Consider the following 19937-nt stretch of genomic DNA (forward strand, 5'->3'; position numbering starts at 1 on the left):
CTGGAATGCTCTGGGGATTACGCGCCGGTTGTAGTTTTGCCTCATCCGTTGCCGGTACGCCATCAGCCGGACGGACGCCCTGGCTTGCTCCTCGTCGACCAAATCTAGTTCCATGTTCCTCCGCTCAGCGTTGCCATCATCATAATTCTGGATCCGGACGGACTCGATCCCCACTTCAACCGGGATTACTGCTTCGCCGCCATACACTAATTGGAATGGCGTGACGCCCGTTCCCTCCTTTGGGCTCGTTCGGATGGCCCATAGGACTCCCAGCACTTCATCCGCCCAGCTTCCTCCCAAATGGTCAAGCCGAGCGCGCAGAATACGAAGAATTTCCCGATTGGCTACTTCGGCTTGACCATTGCTTTGGGGGTATGCCACAGACGTGAAGTGTTGCTCAATGCCATAGCTTCTGCACCAATCTTCGAGCAACTTTCTTGTGAATTGCCGCCCGTTGTGGGAAACAAGTCGGCGAGGGATGCCGAACCGACAGATGATGTGTTGCCAGATGAACTTCTTGACCATCTGCTCGGTGATCTTGGCTAGCGGCTCGGCCTCCACCCACTTGGAAAAATAATCGACTGCCACCAGTAGAAATTTCCGCTGCCCGGTCGCCATAGGAAATGGACCAACAATATCCATTCCCCACTGATCGAACGGGCAGGATACTGTGGATGCCTTCATTTCCTCTGCCAGTCGGTGGGAGACATTGTGATACTTCTGGCAAGATAGGCACGTCGTCACGGTCCGAGCGGCGTCTGCTTGTAAGGTTGGCCAGAAGTATCCGGCCAGCAGGATCTTCTTAGCCAGCGATCGTCCGCCCGGATGCCTTCCGCATGATCCTTGATGCACTTCTTGGAGGATGTACGCCGCGTCTTCCGAGTTCACGCATTTCAACAAGGGGCGGGAGAAAGCTTTCTTGTATAGTTGGTCTCCAATGAGCGTGAACCGACCGGTTCTCCTCCTTAATAGCCGGGCCTCATCCCGATCGGACGGTGTAGCACCCGAGTGGAGAAACTCCATGATGGGTGTCCGCCAGTCGCTCGAAAACAAGAGGCCCTCCATCCGGTCGACGTGAGCCACCAACGAAACTTGTTCAATTGGCTGCTGGATGTCGACCGACGTTATTGAGCTTGCGAGCTTGGCTAACTCATCGACCGGTTGGTTTTCCGCTCGGGGTATCTTCTGGATAATGACTTCTCTGAAATTGGCTTTGAGCTTTTCGAAGGTTTCGGCGTAGAGTTTGAGCCGAGCGTTGTTAATCTCAAAAGTACCAGAAAGTTACTGAGCGGCCAACAGAGAATCTGAATGTATGGTTACCCGCCCGGCTCCCACATGTCGGGCTGCCTGTAAACCGGCTATAAGGGCCTCATATTCTGCCTCATTATTTATAACTCTATAATCCAACCGAATGGATAGATGCATCTTTTCTCCTTGGGGAGAGAGCAGCAGTACTCCAATCCCGCTTCCGAGTCGAGTGGACAATCCGTCCACAAATATCTTCCACATGGCTTCGGGTTCTGGCCTTTGTACTTCGGTGACAAAATCCGCCAAGGACTGCGCCTTTATCACCGAACGGGGCTGGTATTGAATGTCAAATTCGCTCAACTCTGTTGTCCATTTGATGAGCCGCCCGGACGCTTCGGGATTCAAGAACACTCTTCCCAATGGGTTATTCGTCCAGACGATGATAGTATGAGCCAAGAAATAAGGACGGAGGCGCCGAGCGGCGAGGACCAATGCGAAAGCCAGTTTCTCGAGCCCAGTGTAGCGAGATTCAGCATCTTTTAAAATATGGCTCAGAAAATATACAGGCTCCTCTCCACTCGCCCTTACTAATGTCGAGCCAACTGCTTGCTCGGTCGAAGATAGGTAGATACAAAGCGGCTCACTCGCAGCTGGCTTGACTAGCACAGGCAGAGAGTTCAAGTATGCCTTCAGATCTTCGAACGCCCGATCGCATTCTTCATCCCAGTGAAACTTAGTGGCTTTGTGCAAGATTTTGAAAAAAGGTAGGCTCCGGTCGGCGGTCTTTGAGATGAATCTGGACAATGTTGTTATCCGACCGGTCAAGCGCTGCACTTCCCTCAGATTTCTTGGAGGCGGCATATCTTGTAGAGCTTTCACCTTGCTGGGATTTGCTTCGATACCCCGCTCGGTCACTATGTAACCCAAGAAACGCCCTCCTTTTGCTCCAAACAGACACTTCTGAGGGTTTAGCTTGACTCCATATTTCCATAGCGTTCGGAAAGTTTCCTCCATGTCTTCGAAGAGATCGGCCGCTCGGACGGACTTGATGAGAATGTCGTCCACGTATACTTCCATATTTCACCCGATTTGCTCCTTGAACACTTTGTTCATCAGACGCTAATATGTGGCTCCCGTGTTCTTCAATCCGAACGGCATCATATTATAACAATAGGTGCCGTCGGCTGTAACGAAGCTGACTTTTTCTTGATCTTCACGGGCGAGTGGCACTTGATGATAGCCTTGGTAAGCGCCGAGCATACTTATCAGCTCGCAGCCAGCTGTCGAGTCCACCAGTTGATTGATTCGAGGCAGAGGATAAAAGTCTTTCGGGCAAGCTTTGTTGAGATCCCGGAAATCTATGCACACTCTCCACTTGTTGCCCGACTTGGAGACTAATACTACGTTCGCCAGCCAGCTCGGGAACTGAACCTCGCGTATATGGCCGGCCTCCAAAAGCTTCTCAACTTCCGCTCGGATGATGGCATTCTGTTCGGCGCTGAAATCCCTTTTTCTCTGCTTCACCGGCCGAGCGTCCGGTCGGACATGTAGCTCGTGCTGCGCTATGCTCGGCGAAATTCCGGGCAGCTCATGCGTCGATCAGACGAAGACATCACAGTTTCTCTGGAGGCATTTGATCACTTCCTGTTTCTGGCTTGCCTCCAGGTCGGACGCAACGAACATTGTGGCCTCCGATCGGGTCGGATGAATCTGCACTTCTTCCTTTTCTTCATAAACTAAAGAGGGAGGTTTTTCAGTTATAGCGTTCACCTCGATCCGTGGCGACTTCCGAGCGGAATTGGCTTTTGATCGGACCATCTTGACGTAGCATCGCCGAGCCGCTAGTTGATCTCCTCGTACTTCTCCCACTTTATCTTCAACTGGAAACTTGATTTTCTGGTGGAAGGTGGAGACAGCCGCTCGGAACTCGCTGAGCGCCGGTCGTCCCAAAATGACGTTGTATGACGAGGGAGAGTCGACCACCACGAAGTTTGCTGTCCGCGTCCTCCTGAGCGGCTCCTCTCCCAGTGAGATAGCCAGCCGGATTTGTCTGACCGGCAGGACTTCATTGCCCATAAACCCGTAGAGGGGGGTTGTCATGGGCAGCAGCTCGGCTCGATCAATTTGTAGTTGATCGAAGGCCTTTTTGAATATAATATTGACTGAGCTTCCTGTGTCAATAAAAACGCGGTGAATAGTGTAGTTGGCTATTACCGCTTTGATGAACAGAGCGTCGTCGTGGGGTACTTCAACTCCTTCCAAGTCCCCGGGCCCGAAACTGATTTCGGGTCCGTTCGCCTGCTCTTGGCTGCAGCCGACTGCATGGATCTGGAGCTGCCGGACGCTCGCCTTCCTTGCTCGGTTAGAGTCACCTCCGGTCGGCCCGCCAGCTATAATGTTGATCTCGCCTCGGGAAGTATTACTTCTATTTTCTTCTTCCCGAGCGGACGGTCGGGGCTGCTCCCTAGACATCCGGGGATTCTCACGCCTAGGAGTGTGGTGTTGCTCGAGAGTCGGTTGTTGTCGCCTGTCGACTATCGTCCGATCGGCTTCACTAGGCCTCTGTCGCCTGTCAATTGATGGCGATCGACGGCCGCCACTCCGGGGGATGGGGTGGGCGATTAGAGGAAGACTCCGGCAATCTCTGATGTTATGTGTGTCCGTCCGGTGGAAGGAGCAAAACATCGGGGTCCATTTTTTCTTTGGCTTGGGCCGTGCGGCATCTACCTCTTGCACGTGGGACCTCACATGGGGGGAGCGGATTGCTTCGGCCCTCGGTCCTCTTGGCGGCTGATGAGCGGTGTGCGGCTTTCGCTCGGCAGGGGGAGCCCGCTCGGTTGGAGTTTCCTTTCTTCGTGCCGCTTGGGCTTCCTCCACATTGATGTACTCGTTGGCTCGGTATAGCATATGGTCGTAATCTCGGGGTGGCTTCCGAATGAGCGAACGGAAGAAATCTCCGTCCATGAGACCCTGTGTGAAGGCATTCATCATGGTCTCCGAGGTGGCTGTAGGAATGTCCATGGCCACCCTATTGAATCGCTGGATGTAAGCTCGAAGAGATTCGCGGGCTTCTTGTTTGATGGCAAACAGACTAACACTAGTCTTCTGATAGCGCCGACTGATTGCAAAATGGTGAAGGAAGGCCGTTCGGAAGTCTTTGAAACTTGAGATAGATCCGTCCGGCAGTCTCTGAAACCACCGTTGGGTCGATCCAGAGAGGGTGGTAAGAAAAACCCGACACTTCACTCCATCTGTATATTGGTGAAGAGTAGCCGTGTTATCGAACTTACCCAAATGATCATCCGGGTCGGTGGTTCCATTATATTCACCGATCGCCGGGGGCACATAGTGCTTTGGCAGAGGGTCTTGTAGAATAGCCTCTGAGAATTGACGGTTGATCCGTTCGGGAGAGGCGTCCGCTCGGGGGGCTTTGCCTTTTCTACTGTCTCGTCTTGGTACTTCATCTGAGGATGATCCTCGATCACGATTAACTGCTGGGGCTTCAGGAGTGCGAATAGAGCCCGATGGAATGGAACTGTGGCTGGGGGTGCTTCCGCTCGGCCACCAGATGCTGATGTTGCTTGCTGCTCAGGCCGCTCGGCTGGTGCCTTCTGTTTTTGTTCCACAAGCTTAGCGGCCCTCAACTCGATCAAAGCGTCGAGTTCCTCCGTGGAAAGCGTCACCGTGTGCTGTCGTCCAGCTTCGTCCATTGCTTCCGTTCGGATGCAGGAACGTTCCCACAGACGGCGCCAAATTGATCCTGTCCGAAAGCTGAATCAACGGACGCTGGGCACGTGGCGCTCTCCGAGTCGCTGACGTAGATCTCCGACTGGTCGTACGAACCTCCGGTGAACCTGCACAGAAGTCGGGCCGGGAAGGGGTTCCCAGCGGCGACCCTCCGACGCTCAAGTCAGGTAAGCGAACAACGAAGAAGTGGCTCCAAATATTGCAGAACGCGTACCTTCGGCGAAGTATAAAGCTCCTTATATAGAGCGGTGAAAAAGCTCACGCACGCCTACCGAGGCAAATACGTGTCCTTAGCCCATACCTCGATATGTGTTTGTTAGAAAGCTTACCTGATACCATACTGCTACAGTCCAGGCACGTCTTCGATGGGACAGCAGAGCACCTTGTCGCCAGATTTGGAGTATGGCCTAGTCATAGAGCATGACAGTTGTCAAAAGATGTTCCTTGTCCTTCTCTCCCCGCTCCATGCCGGTGCGTCCGGCCGACCGGCACTCACCTCATGTCCGGTCGGCCGTCACTCACATCACGTCCGACCCTCTATATGCACTGGTATGCTTGGGAGATCCTCGGTAATGTGCTATGTGGGGACTGTTCGCAGTATGCTATCTTATGTCTTCGACCGAGCGTGCCATCCGCTCGGCCCTATGATCCTGTTCAGCGAGCGTCGGAACCCCGACTCCCGCCGGGGCACCTTTTGCCATCAGTTAGACACCGGTCGGCCGGCCGGGCGGTCAGCCCCCCTTCTCCGGTCGGCCTACCGCTCCCACCTTTTCTCGATCGTCCGGTCGGTCCCTCCTTATCCGATCGGCCACCTGGCCTTCTGACTTCCACGTGGCGTTGACTCCTCGGAAAGGGGTTCCCCCGTTCTTACCGCCGGATCAGTCACCACCTTGGCATATATCGTCGTTGCTGTCACATTTCCCGTTGACATCAAGCACACCTCTCCCCCGAGTTAGATCTTGCAATCGTCGTAGATCAGGCTTTCGAGCCCTCATTGTGCACTATCGTTGTACTCGCCTCTACGGTCAATTCGATTCCTGAAACCCTAGTCGTTGTTGTGTTACGACCATCTAGTCGTTACTATGTTATGACCTTCGAGTTATTACTGTGTTCTATCCTGCGAGCCACTGTTATGTTACGACCTCTGATCTCCAGCTCCATGTTGTCTCCAACCCACTCTCGCAGTCCTGGTATGTTTTTACATTCAATTTTTATATACTTCCTTATAATACTGTTTACCTACTCACTAGAGTCTGACTTGAGAGTCGGAGTGGAAGACCAGGGTGACAGAATATCCATAATCCCTCCTTCACTTCGTTACTCCTCACAAATATCTTCGATGGGCCTACCACCCTCTAGCTCATAGTGACTTGGTCAACATATAGAGGACAACTTGGCCCCATCTCTCTTGGGTCATGGCGACATAATTGATATCAACGACACCTCACCGACGAATTGACTATTGGTATTCTTAGGTAGGAATATCTTCATAAAATTTCAATTTGTATCAATCTACAATACCTTGAAAGCTCTACAACCTCTAACACCATTGCTTGGTCTCCTCTCAATAGACCATTTTTGGACGTCAGCCAAAGAGAGAGATAACTTGCAACTACAAAAGAGATGAAGGAGAAGTCTAGCACACACTCGCTGCTCCCACTTTCTATCAGGGGAACGTATCTTGAAAGCTACTGGAAGCTTTTGAGAGGATCAAAAGGACTGCCGTCTTCAAGCGTCAATAAGAAGGAAAGAGACAACGCATGGTCACAACAGCGACAAAGGAGAACATATTATGTTTCAAGACAAGATAATGACGATGCTTTTTGCCCTTTAAGAATATGAAATTATTCTGTTTAATGGGGGTGCTAGCTGCGAAGGATGATGGTGTTATTATTCAAGTTAGCAAATAGGCATGATAAACAATGAGAAAGGATTGATGAATGAGTTCAAATGTTCGCGGAAGACTCAATTACTAAAAGGCAGTTAAGTACTACTCAACATATATAGTCGTAACAACGAACTACTCAAGTCATTAATCTAACCAAAATGTATTTGCTTTATTTTAGACTTGGTCACATAAACAAGAGTTGCATATCTAAGCTTTTCACACATTTGATTATAAATCATATGATATTTGTGAATCTTATTTACTTGGAAAGATTATTATTAGAGTGGAAAAGAGGGTTATAGATATACAAGTTTTGATGTATTTGAGTCTATGTTAATTTGAATGATACGAATCTTGCATCTCCTGGTATAGAGATGTGCTCTTGATAGAGTGTGATGAGTCTACAATCCACAGGGACAGGATACCATATATATTGACTCGAGAGTGAGATGTGGCTCAAAGCCATGAAATCTAAAAATACACTTCATGTAGATTAAGTAACTTTGAACCTTAGTAGATCTACCTAAAGGGGTAAAATGTGTTTAGTGTATAGTCGGTCTTCAATAAGAAGATTATCAGGGATGAAAAAATGCATAGATGTATAGAGCGAAACTCATAATAAAAGAATGTCATCAAACAAAAGAAGTTTATTATGATTATTTTTTTCACTAAGAGTAATAGCAAGGAAAAAGCTCATCAAAATTTTGTTTACTATATGGCTAATGGACATGAAAACACTTTCCTTAATCGAAAATCTAAAAATGTGCATAGGACCCATTTTGATAGCTTTTTTGATCTAGAGCATAAAGGCTTGTTTAGATTGATATCCCTGTAATTTATAAAAGGGTTGCTTCAAATAATTGATTAATTTATCTTTTTTTTAATTTGACATCAGATATTCATTTTAGATAGATTAATCTTGAAAATCAGCTCAGCTCGACGGAAGGATAAATCGGGAAGATTCACAGCGGGTCCGCTCCATCAGCTAAGAAGGTACGCGGGAACTTTGCCGACGCCCTTAGTCGTCTCCAATCGCTGATTTCCATCTTGAAAGCGAAACATGGAGCCGCAAACCCATACCGGCGATGATGGAGGCGACGACATCGAATCCGTTAAGCGATTGCGACAGCAAATGGAAGACGTCGTCGCCTCCCGCCGCCAGTCGCAGCTCGACCTCGTCTCCTCCCTTCAGAACATCGTCCCCGACCTCGTATCCTCCATGGATGCCTCCCGCCGCATCATCTCCGCCTTCAACAGCCGGCCCTTCTCGCCCACCCCAAACCCTAGCCCCAAATCTACCGCCGATCACCACCAACCCCTCACGCCCCGGCGCCGCCCCCTTCCAGATGCACACCCCCTGCCTCGCACTCGCCCCGAGGCGGCACCGCCTTCTCCTGGCGCCGGAGGCGGCTCTGCCAATGGCAGCGACCGCCTCTCCATCGTCCGCACCATTGTTGCAGTATGTCTCCTGGAGCTCGTACCGTTCACTGAGATTGACTCCGCAGCATTGCTTCGGCGGTTGGAGAATGACCAGTCTTCCGCCACTCCTGCCGAGAAGGCTGCTTTGACTGATCTTGGTGGGGATCTTGGGCCAATCTCCTCCGTCGAAATGGCGCTCCGGCGAATCTCTGAGGAGGGTGGGGGAGTCCAGTTGGAAGAGCTCACCGTGAACGGTAAATCCATGCTGATGATTTGGGGCATCGATCGGAACAAGCTTCTTAAGGAACTTCCCGAGACCTCTTCTCATGGTCAGCAACCCCCATCGCATTTGTCATCGGCGGAACCCAACTCAAGCAGGGGGAATACTCACGGTCAGGGGCCGGTAGTGACCGGAGCTGACAATGCTCCTATTATGATGCCAAGCCGGTCACCCGATATGTGGATGGGGCTTTCTGATTCTCATCTTGCCGGCATGCCCCATATGTTTCGTGGCGGTGCCCCGCCCTCGGTTGGTCCAAGGGGTGGGCCTAGGGTTATGGGGATGATGGGGATGCCAAGGACGATGGGACTCTCTCCACTCCATAGGCCCATCATGGGACCTGACAACTCACCTGGTGCTCCAAATTCTGCAATGCCAAAGCAAAGAACAGAGGAAGATGATCTAAAGGATCTCGAGTCGTTGTTAAATAAAAAGACATTTAGGGAGATGCAGATGTCAAAGACAGGAGAGGAGCTTTTGGATTTGATTCACCGGCCTACTGCAAGAGAGACTGCTGTTGCTGCAAAGGTTTTAGTAGCTCACCTAAAGTTATTACTTCACTTAGGATTACTAAAGATTCTCCATGAAACTTCAATTCATCTGGTTTAATATAGATGTTCAATATCCTACGGCCTTTACTACCACAGTTAAAAAATTTCTAAATTTTGAAAACAACAATATTTTTCTTCTTGAAATTTCAGAACTGTAACTGTGTTTTTATATTTGATTTCTATGATTTTGATTTACTTTTTGGATTGTATCTTTTGTAACTGGAAATTATTTCAGAGGTTTAGTATTCTGTTTACTTGCTAATCTGTATTGTTTATTTTATTTGTCAGACTAGTCCGAGAAGAATTCTTTGAGATCTTGTTTAAGAGGTTGTAGACTGTCTTCCTATTTTTAGTGGTAGTTTTCTAAATAATAGGAAATACTAGACTTAATCTTATACCTATACATTTTAATAACAGTAATGTATGGAGGGCTGGAGGCTATATATACATGGGTTGGTTGTAATCTCATGTTCTGAAAACTAATGTTCAAAATCTCAAGACTGGAGTTTCAGCTGTTGACCAGCACGATGTGGTGTTGGTATTGTACCGTGTCATGCTAATACAATTTTGGTACTTACTTACTTTTTAAATATTTGTGTATACCAATTAAAGAAAGTTTTTTTATTAATATTTGAGAACAATAGCGAATATATTACTATTTTAATCTTAATCATCTTGCTTATATAGTCATCAACATCAAGTGTTTACAAGAACTCATTTACTAGTATTCTCAAAATGTTTTAGAATATACCTTTCCATTGATTTTTGTTTTATTTCAACTCATTGTGCAATGGCTTCCACTCCTAACTTGGCATAGTAGGCTAGACAACTTTGCTAATACTGCTGAATGGCACTGACAATTTCATTATTGGCTTATCATACCCCCTCAATAAGGGTACAATCTACATAGTCTTCTATTTCAATTAGTCCATTGAACAAATTCATTTTGATCTAATGGATCATGAAAATTAGGCTCTTTAAGTTTAAATGTCTGCTAACATCTCCTATCTTATGTTTGGGCCTCCATATGCTATTGGTCTTAGGAAAATAACCTTTGTTCTTAGCGTCGAATGATCATGTTACATGTTGTACACTGATGAGACTGAGTTTTGCTACATTAGGATCCTTCTCTTTTTTCATCTTATTGAGTAACTGCATGGTGCTGTATGGTGTGTTCTTTAAATCATTTTAGGTATTCACTCAAGTTCTTAGGGCTTTAAGCTCATCTTCCATGCTATTATATCTTGAGTCAAAGTTGTCACACATAGACATCTCTCCCAGTAGTATTTCCATTTATTATGGCCGAATTTATGAGTTGACAAGTAATGGAAATATAAAATAAAAAAGCTCTGTCACCTCATCCTATGTTTAAGATGACAGTAATTACGCCCCCGGGCATGGTGCAGCGGTGGGGCTCCCATGCAATCACCCATGGTTTGATTCCCGGCTACAGCGCACTAGAGGGCATTTTCCTCCAATGGGATGACAAACCTGGGATGTTGAGTTGCGGCCGCCCGTTGTGAGCATTTTCGGATTTACCTTGATAGCTTGTGGAAAACTTCCGTGGGACCGGCCAGTCATCCCCAGGATTAGTCAGTCCTTTGATACCTAGTGCTTGCTAAAAAAAATGAAAATATGACAATAATTACTAAAATTTAAGATGACATTAGTTACTGTCATCTCATCCTATATTTGTCCTCTTAGAGTTGATGCAGGATTTTAAACTATGCACCGATTTTCGTCTTCCAACAACTGTACATGGAAATAGTTGAAATTTCATTGATCAGAGGGTTCTTGGAAGAGATTTAACATTTTGTTCAATAGTTACAGATTTTTGAAAGTGTTGTTTCTCAATTTTGTTCTTAAAGAGTGACATAAAGTTCTGAAAACCAATATAACAAGATTTCTAATAAGCAATGAATTTTCATTTTGTTGTGAGGAAAACAAAGAAGGGGAGCCTTGGCGCAACGGTAAAGTTGTTGCCATGTGACCAAAAGGTCACGAGTTCGAATCCTGGAAACAACCTCTTGCAAAAAACAGAGTAAGGCTGCGTACAATGGATCCTTCCCCGGGATCCCGCATGGCGGGAGCTTCATGCACCGGGTTCCCCCTTTTTTTTTTGTGAGGAAAACAAAGTTTATTTATGAAAAAAGAGCATAATCACATATAAGGAGACTTTCAATCAGTCTTCTAGATATACTTGTCAACTTAATTTCCATTAAACAATGAAGATACTATTTCCACCTCTGTTGGTATCTGGCTAATGGAGTGTTATGTTTCGGTGGAGTTCCATTGTTTACTTGATGTGTATTGATATTTGATATAAAGTTGATCTTATTCTAATTTTGATATGTAATAATGTTGTTATCTAGATAGCAAATAGCCTAGGGAATTTTGCTTGATGGGTTGAGTACAAGCATATCTTTTTTGCTAAGCCAAAAAGGTCCCTGAAGATAATTTACACAAACTTTTCCAAAGCTATGCCAGGATTCCTGAAATGACTTTCCAAGTTTATCTTTATATTTTTCTTAAAGATCTTTCGAGTAAACATTGCACACATCTGGGAAATTTTGAAAAAAAAGGTAACAGGGAGAGAGGGATTAATAAAAGGAACCTATTTGGTCTTTTGCCCTTTCATTGTAGTCTTTAGATTCAATTATCTTGAAAAATGAAAATACTAAGTGAGTTGGTAAAGTTCTTGAAAATGCATTACCTGTTTGTCTTGAGTATGATGAATGTTTTCTGATGAAATATTGGATGGTTTTCCTTGTATCTGCCAAATCTTATGTCTAAAATTCATTTCTCAGTTCAAAACGAAAGGTGGATCTCAACTCAAGGAATACTGTTCTAATTTAACTAAAGAAGACTGCAGGCGCCAATCTGGTTCTTTTGTTGCTTGTGATAAGGTTAGTGGTGGTCTATGTTTTACAGGTGCAGTTTGCTAATCCTTGACTGTTATTATGTCACTAAAATTCCATGAGTTCTATTTGCAAATTTTAAAAGCTACTTTTACTGAATTTTTTGAAGTGGTATATCTTCTTATTTCTTGTTCACCCATGAACTATCTTTGGTATATATTCAATCATGAACCATCTTTGGAGTATAGTGGCTATAATATGTGTATGTTCAAACAGGACCATTTTGAGTTTGGTCAGCAACTTAGTTATAACCTCTGTCAAGGTAGAGATTGATGAGTCATTTTACATCTAGAAGGTTTAATCTGAATGTTTGAATATTACTTGATGCAATCTAAGCCAACAAACTGTCAAAAATAAGTGATGCCTCCATGATGAACAAGAAGACTTTCGTAAAGAAGGCCGTCTCTTAAGTGAGTCCATTCCCATTGAATATAACCTACTACTGGAACATATTATCTATGATTCAGCATCAAGATTCATGAATTACAAGCAACCCTATATTAAATTGTTGAGGAGTACCTTCATGAGGTGAAAAATAATAAACAAGGTTATCACATCAAGGATTGGGTCAAAATATTTTGGTAATTTTTCGAGTCATGAATCATATTGAGTGTAAATCATCAGAATGATATTAAACATATGAATAAGTAAAAGAAAGGGTCTGCCTTAGAAAAATTATAAGAATATCCTATGATTGAAAAGATTGACTGCTCTGCAATACCAATATCACATTCACAGAATCACAAAAGCAATACCTAACACCTACTCTGGCCAAAGAATAGGTTGGCTGTTCTGCAGTACCAATTTTAAATTTCCTGCAGCCAAACCCAACTGAAAAATAAGTTGCTTGGTGTTGCATACACCACAATCAATGCTTTAGTTGCCGGAGTTTCACACTCATCAGAGTCGACTGTTGTTCAGAAAAGCACATGGAGAATAGGCATCCACTGGCATAGACTATTGTAGTTGTACCCGCAGAAGAGTTTTATTGGTTGGTGCTGCACGCTGAAGAAGCTGTAGCAGCAGGTGCTTTGCTGGTTGGGATTTCACTTGCCACTGTCTCCTTGTGGACAAGGGGAAGAAGAATCGCTGGCATAAAAAAAAACGTAGTGTCATGCTTTCATCAAGTAGATGTTACCATTAGTTCCACATGTGGAAGGACTATTGGTGGAGATTGATTTTACTACTGGTGATGATGGCCCATGGTGGTGGCCAGCGTCGATGGTGATCAAAGTTTTATTTCACCAATGCAGAAGATGTGTAATTGATGTAGCAATGGCATGAAGAGGCAGGATGGATGATGTGAGGTGTGGGCTAACCCTATATATCTTTTACTGGGATTACACCTCTCCACAGAATCTGGTTTAAAGCAATTTGGTACAAACTCGTTCTGATCCAACTCTGATTTACCCCACCGGTTCAAATCATTTGGATGGTGGATTGAATCTAATTGGTTGATTCAAACTGTGAATTGTGTGATTTTGACAACCATGGATATATAGCTGGATGCTCTGGATATACGTATAGAGTTATGTTCATTTGGTAGCTGGATGGAATCAACATGAAGCTTCATCTTTCTTATTTTCTATAACAGAAAGTCTGTCATAACAAAGCTGATGGATACTACATAGTGCAGTGCAAGAAACTAGTGTAATGTATGAAATGCAGATGGTCACATATAACAGAGCCAAGTTTGAGTTACTTCTGAACTCCTGGAGAGAGAACCAACTCACTTCTTTTAAACCGTGCAATAGACTGCATGCAATTGATATTGTCGACTAGATGGTCAAGAAGGCACGGACACTGATTCACTTCCTCTACTTTCATTATTGGTGGACAACATGTAGAAATTTGGTGATGGGGAGATCTTTGCAGTAACTACTATATTTGTTTCCCTTCATATCATGGAAGGCCTGCACTAGAATTATGTTATGATGTCACAATAAATAGCAAGATGAAAAAGATTATCCTATTCTCCAACTTTTGGAAGTTTGACATGGGCAATACGTATCACCTAATAACCAACTGAGGAGATCAAGAAGCGACTGAAAACGTTTAACAAATATCAACTTTATATTCATATAAGGTCACATAGTGGAGTGACAAAAAGATCAGCATTTGACGAGTTTGTTATTTGTTGAAATAGAAATGTTATCTTTGTATCAATTACCAAGTTTCTGCTGTCCATGTCAATGACAGGGTGGACCTTTGGGATTGTAACTATGACAATGATTACAACATCCAGCAGATGTTTACAACAGCCTTGATGATGCTGTTCATGACATTCCTGTTCTCAAAAAAGGCATGTCATTTTTCCCTTGGTTAGGCTGGTAAAGAGGTGAACAAGGAAGTGAAGTCGGAGATTCTAGGTAGGTAATTAAATTTAGGGAAGGGGAAGAAAGTAACTTTCTTCCTTGTGTTAGGAAGAAAGTTGAGTGTTTCATCTTCCTGTCTTGCTTTCCTGCGTCACTTTCTTTCCAAGTAAACAACATTTTGAAAATCTTTCTTCCCTCAAATATTCCCTAGTTTTTCTTTATTTCCTATTTCATCTCCAAGTAAATAGGGAGTTAAAATTAGCGTGTTTGCTTAATTTCTTTTATGGGTGCATCTGAGTAATTACATGGTAGTATTAGTGTATGTGGTCCACATATAGTCACTTATCAATCTCATGAGAAGTCCAATTGGTGAAGGTTTGCATTTATATATTTGGTTGCATATGAGATTTCATAAAATTTTATACCAATGACATCTGCAACTGATAATCAACTACTTGGTAATACTCAACCGTTTAATGATTAAGTGTCTACTGCAGGCATATAAGCCTACTTTTTTCTATATTATATGCAGTTGTGAAAAGTCTCAACATTCAGATCATGGTGAACCTAGAGCATTAAGTTTCATTTTTTTTTTAAAGCAATGTTCCCTGTGCCTGTAATTTTGCATCTACTTTTTTTTTTTTTTAAATTCTTCGATGCTTGGACTATTCATCTATCCTTTCTCTTTGGTTCCTTTTTAAGTTTGCTTGTTTCCTTGCTCAAGGTTTTCATTTTTTTTTTTTTTTGAAAAACAGGTTCATTTCCGTCGTATTATTGCTCCACATACTGATACGAATTTAGGTGATTGCTCTTTTCTGGATACTTGCCGTCATACAAAGGTTAGCTTTTGTTTTTTTACTGTCTTAGTTGCTTCTCTTTTTCTTTTCTTCCCCCATTTATATTATAAAAAATTTTCATGGCAGACTTGCAAATATGTTCATTATGAACTTGACCAAACACCAGATGCTCCAATTATAATGGGATCTACCAATGCTCCACCTCCGAAGGAACTAAAGCTCCGAAGGGCTGAATACTGTTCAGAAGTGGAGCTTGGTGAACCCCAGTGGATAAATTGTGACATCCGTTCATTTAGAATGGACATTTTGGGAAAATTCGGGGTCATTATGGCTGACCCTCCGTGGGATATTCATATGGAATTGCCTTATGGTACAATGGCTGATGATGAAATGAGAACTCTGAATGTACCTTTATTGCAAACTGATGGTTTAATTTTTCTTTGGGTCACTGGGCGTGCAATGGAACTTGGGCGTGAGTGGTGAGTTATTATTTGCCTTCTTTTCATAGAATCCTTTTGATACAATAATTTGGTAGATGGATAGTTGAAGCCAATCACAACTTGATGAACTCAGATGACAAACATATTTGACAATCCAAAATAAGCAACCTCTACTATGTTTATCTTTTGTGCCTTCCACTATTTATCTGTGCTACCTGACAAGCATATTTGACTATCCAAAGTAATTTCACTTAGATAATATATTCTTTGTTGCTTTGTTTGAGGAACTTGAATGTGTATTATATTGGGGTATACATGTATGACAGTTTGCATAATGAGTGTATATCAATGTTCGTCTAAATCCTCTTTTAGGACTTTTCAAGTTGAAATATCTAAAACTTCATAATGCTCCTTGACATAGCCTATTAGTCGATGACAATATTGATGTTAATGTATCCTTAATATAAGGGTGGACAAGACCATCGACTGTAGTTCTTCAAATTACCCATTTGTCATCATACAAGAATGTCATTCCTCTTATGGACCAGTGAGTCACAGTAGATCTGAAATTCCGCCAACTGTTTTCTTCATATGCGCCTCTTGGAACTTGGTCTGAACTGCGGTACTAGCCTACTAAATAAAAATTAATTAGCTACTTCATATGGCAACAACTTTATCGTTGCGGCTCCCCTTCAGGGTAATGCTGTGGACAATGGATCCTTCCTCGGGACCCCGCATGGCGGGAGCTTCGTGCACTGGGCTGCCCTTACTTGGGTTTGAGATTAATAGAGGTTAGTTCTATAATCCAGTGTAACAACAACCTGATCTTGTGGGGTTCACACTGAGTGGTCAAACCAATTAACTTGTACTATAGAAGCAACCACTAACAGATGATTTCATTAGGACAAACTTGTTCAGGGATTCCTACCTTGTTGTAAGGTAAATAGTCAATTTTCAAAATAGTAACACAATTAGGTATATGCTATAGTGACCTCATTTTTGGAGTAAACTCACTTAGTGTATTGACATTTTAAACTTGTTTAGTACTAATTTGGCATATCTTTTATAAGCTTTAATTGAAACATTTATTACTTCCTAATATGCATCGTATAATTGGGTTTGCTCTCACTCAACAGTTTGTAGTGAATTTGTATGATACTCACCAAACATAATTGTAGTTAGGTATTAGTGGTTCTGGAATGTGACAGTTCTTTCACATTGGGAAACGTTCTGATTTATTATTAAATTGATTTGGTTTGCTGAATTCTCATTGTTAAGATTATGAGTTTGGTTTCAAGTATCTTTTTTGGATTACAATTGTAGCAAGACGTACAATTGTGTTTTAGAACCTTAAGTTATGATGATTTGAGGATCTTAAGTTCGCTCATCTCAGTTAAATATTATTGCCAGCCTGGAGCTTTGGGGATATGAACGTGTTGAAGAAATCATATGGGTGAAGACCAATCAGCTTCAGCGGATCATAAGAACTGGACGAACAGGCCATTGGCTCAATCATAGTAAAGAACATTGCCTTGTTGGAATAAAGGGAAATCCTGAGGTCAACAGGAATATTGACACTGATGTAATTGTTGCTGAAGTTCGGGAAACAAGTAGGAAACCGGACGAGGTACTAAATTTTGTAGTTTTTCATCTATTATCTATCAATAACCATGTAAAAATTTGACAATGGATGATCTCTCTTCAGTTTCTTTTGAATCAATATGCGAGTTTCCTATCATGCATCTGAGATTGAACTATATAAAAACTCTTCAGTTTACTCTCTTGCCCTTGCCCTTGCCCTTGCCCTTGCCCTTCTTTTCTTAATTCTTATTAATGCATTGTGGAAATATTAAATAATTATTTAGTAATCTATTGTCTTGAATTTTGTGACATACTTCTATATTAATTACATGGAAGATGCAAACTTCTAATGCATTTTTGAATTGCAGATGTACCCTATGCTGGAGAGAATTAGCCCGAGGACGCGAAAATTGGAGCTCTTTGCTCGTATGCACAATACACATGCAGGGTATTCTCTTCCATTCTAATTTGTGTTTGCTTGGTTTTAATGCTCTTTATGCTTAATAATACACATGTGGATTTTCTCTTCTATTCTAAATATTGCCTGACTAGTTTGGTGAATAATCAGTGGGGCAGTCTTTCTTTTCACTTATAAAAAAAATATAGATCCGCTACATTGACGGCGGCCCTCTAGTGTCGACCCCATGGATATAAAGAGAGATATATGTAGGTACACAGGTGTCAGGCACATGATGGGATAAATCCTAGATCGTTAGCTCCTGAGAATCGATCTCTGACCATTACGCTAGATATGTCATGCGCTTACCGTTTGTGCTACGCCCTAGCGGCTTCTTTTCACTTATAAAGTTACACACCAGTGGGTCAATCTCCCTTTCCTGGTTATTCATTTAACTGTTTTAAATTTGGATCTGGAACCCTGATATTGTTCCCCTACGTAAATATCTTGGTCTCTTTACGGTATTGGTATCTAGAAATTGTAGTGCCTCCTCGTATATGTTTCTTACTAGCCCCTTTTTCTTTTTTGTCTTTTGTGGTAGCCTTTCAATTGTTATAATGGTTGTTTTTCAACAATCAGGTGGCTATCGCTAGGAAATCAACTCAATGGGGTGCGACTAGTGGATGAAGGCCTTCGGGCAAGATTCAAGGCTGCTTATCCGGATGTGGAGGTACAACCAGTGTCACCTACTAGAACAGCTTCTGCTGCGGACACAGAATCAAATGTCTCTCAAATGAGGGCACCTTCTGTTGGAGCTGAACACTACAGCGAACCAGCAGTGACCCCTGCAGGTTATGCTTCTGTAGTGAAACCCATGGTGTCAGACACGGAAGCTGCAGTGTGACGATGTTCTTCTTTAAGCATAGAACGATTCTCTCAGTGGTTTTTCTGCGCCTTCTCTGGCATTACCAGAAGAAATGTCCACCACAAGTGCATTGGTTGATTTTCAGCACTTTCTCTGGCCTTTCTGGATGAATCATGTACCCTGTATAATATAAGACTTAGAATCTTTCTCTACTCTTTATCTACTGAATTACTGATTAGTGCACTAGAGTACGGCTGCACATGAGTCAAGTGTTCATGAGCCGTTTGGTCAAAGCTTGGCTTGAGCTGGCTCATTTCATATTTGAGCTGAGTTCTAGCTCGTATAATATTGATTCGATGGCTTGTCATATTTGAGCTGAGTTCTAGCTCGTATAATGTTGATTCGATGACTTGTCGAGTTTTTTGAGCCAAGCTATATGTATAATATATATTTTTATTTATTTATGTAAATATTGATAAGTTTAGTGTCATTAAGTAATTAATGGTAAGTACTATGTAAAATTGTAAATTTTAAAAGTTTATTTTAAAATTTAAATTCAATTCTTAAGTTTGCAAACTTTATATTTTAGCGGCTTAGTCAGCTACTCAGTCTTAATTTCAACTCTCAAAGCTCAAATCTCTCGACTCTCAACCATTGCCGCTTATTCAACATTCACCGCCTTGCCTACTCAGTCGTACCCTTAGTTGGGGTTAGATGTCTTGTGTGTTCTAGAATAGTCCACACTCCACCCATGGCCCCCAAATTTTAAAAATTAAGGTAGAAGAACATATGCAAGGTTTTCAAATTGAGTTTAATTATCCTATTGGAAGCTATGAACTATTACTAGTATTTATTAGCACATTAACCTAATGAATTTTACTAGTGAGGACAATACAAACTAACAAGAAAATTAAAATGGTTAAAAAATTATTTATCTTTCCAAGCTATTTTTAGACTCTAAAGATTATAAATCTAGAGAATAAGAGAAATTGAAAAGATGTAATTGTATTATTTTCTTAACTTCAATTATTTCCATATAATAATGATATAAATTAGAAAATCAAATACCTTTAAAATCTTGTATTAGCACATGAGTTTGTTTAGAAAATCATCTTATTTTTTTTTTTATAATAGAGCACTGAGTATAATAGTTTGTTGAAAGTTTATTTTTAGCCTTTGATCGTTGCTTCTACACTATTTATTCATAAATTTTAGGGAGCTTCATCATTTGCAGTCAAATAGTATGTACTTATACCAAAGTTGAAATGTGTGGTGTTAATTTACAACTCATTTCCTTTTTTCCTCTCGGTCTCTTTTTCTAATTAACTGTGCATGCATGAAATTAATTGATTCTGCATCATATTCCAGGAATATAATTTGTTCACCTTAAATCTTAATTGATTGTTTTTTTTTAATTAAATTCTGACCAACTTTATGCATTATAAATTACAATTCACGTGAATCCTGCCTTTTTCTTTGTAGATTGTATTT

The 19937-nt window shown here is 42.5% G+C and overlaps 1 protein-coding gene across 1 annotated transcript; it reads left to right on the forward strand.

Moving 5' to 3' along the window:
• Positions 1-7799: 7799 nt before the first annotated feature.
• On the forward strand, positions 7800-18691 carry LOC122007977 (probable N6-adenosine-methyltransferase MT-A70-like). The gene is made up of 7 exons (XM_042563526.1): positions 7800-9110; positions 11941-12039; positions 15122-15205; positions 15290-15642; positions 17014-17230; positions 17553-17632; positions 18221-18691. The coding sequence occupies exons 1-7, from the start codon at positions 7944-7946 to the stop codon at positions 18483-18485; spliced, it is 2265 nt and encodes a 754-aa protein (XP_042419460.1). The 5' UTR covers positions 7800-7943; the 3' UTR covers positions 18486-18691.
• The last annotated feature ends 1246 nt before the right edge of the window (positions 18692-19937 follow it).

The sequence above is a fragment of the Zingiber officinale genome, chromosome 8A, assembly GCF_018446385.1.
Source record: "Zingiber officinale cultivar Zhangliang chromosome 8A, Zo_v1.1, whole genome shotgun sequence".
Taxonomy (NCBI): domain Eukaryota; kingdom Viridiplantae; phylum Streptophyta; class Magnoliopsida; order Zingiberales; family Zingiberaceae; genus Zingiber; species Zingiber officinale.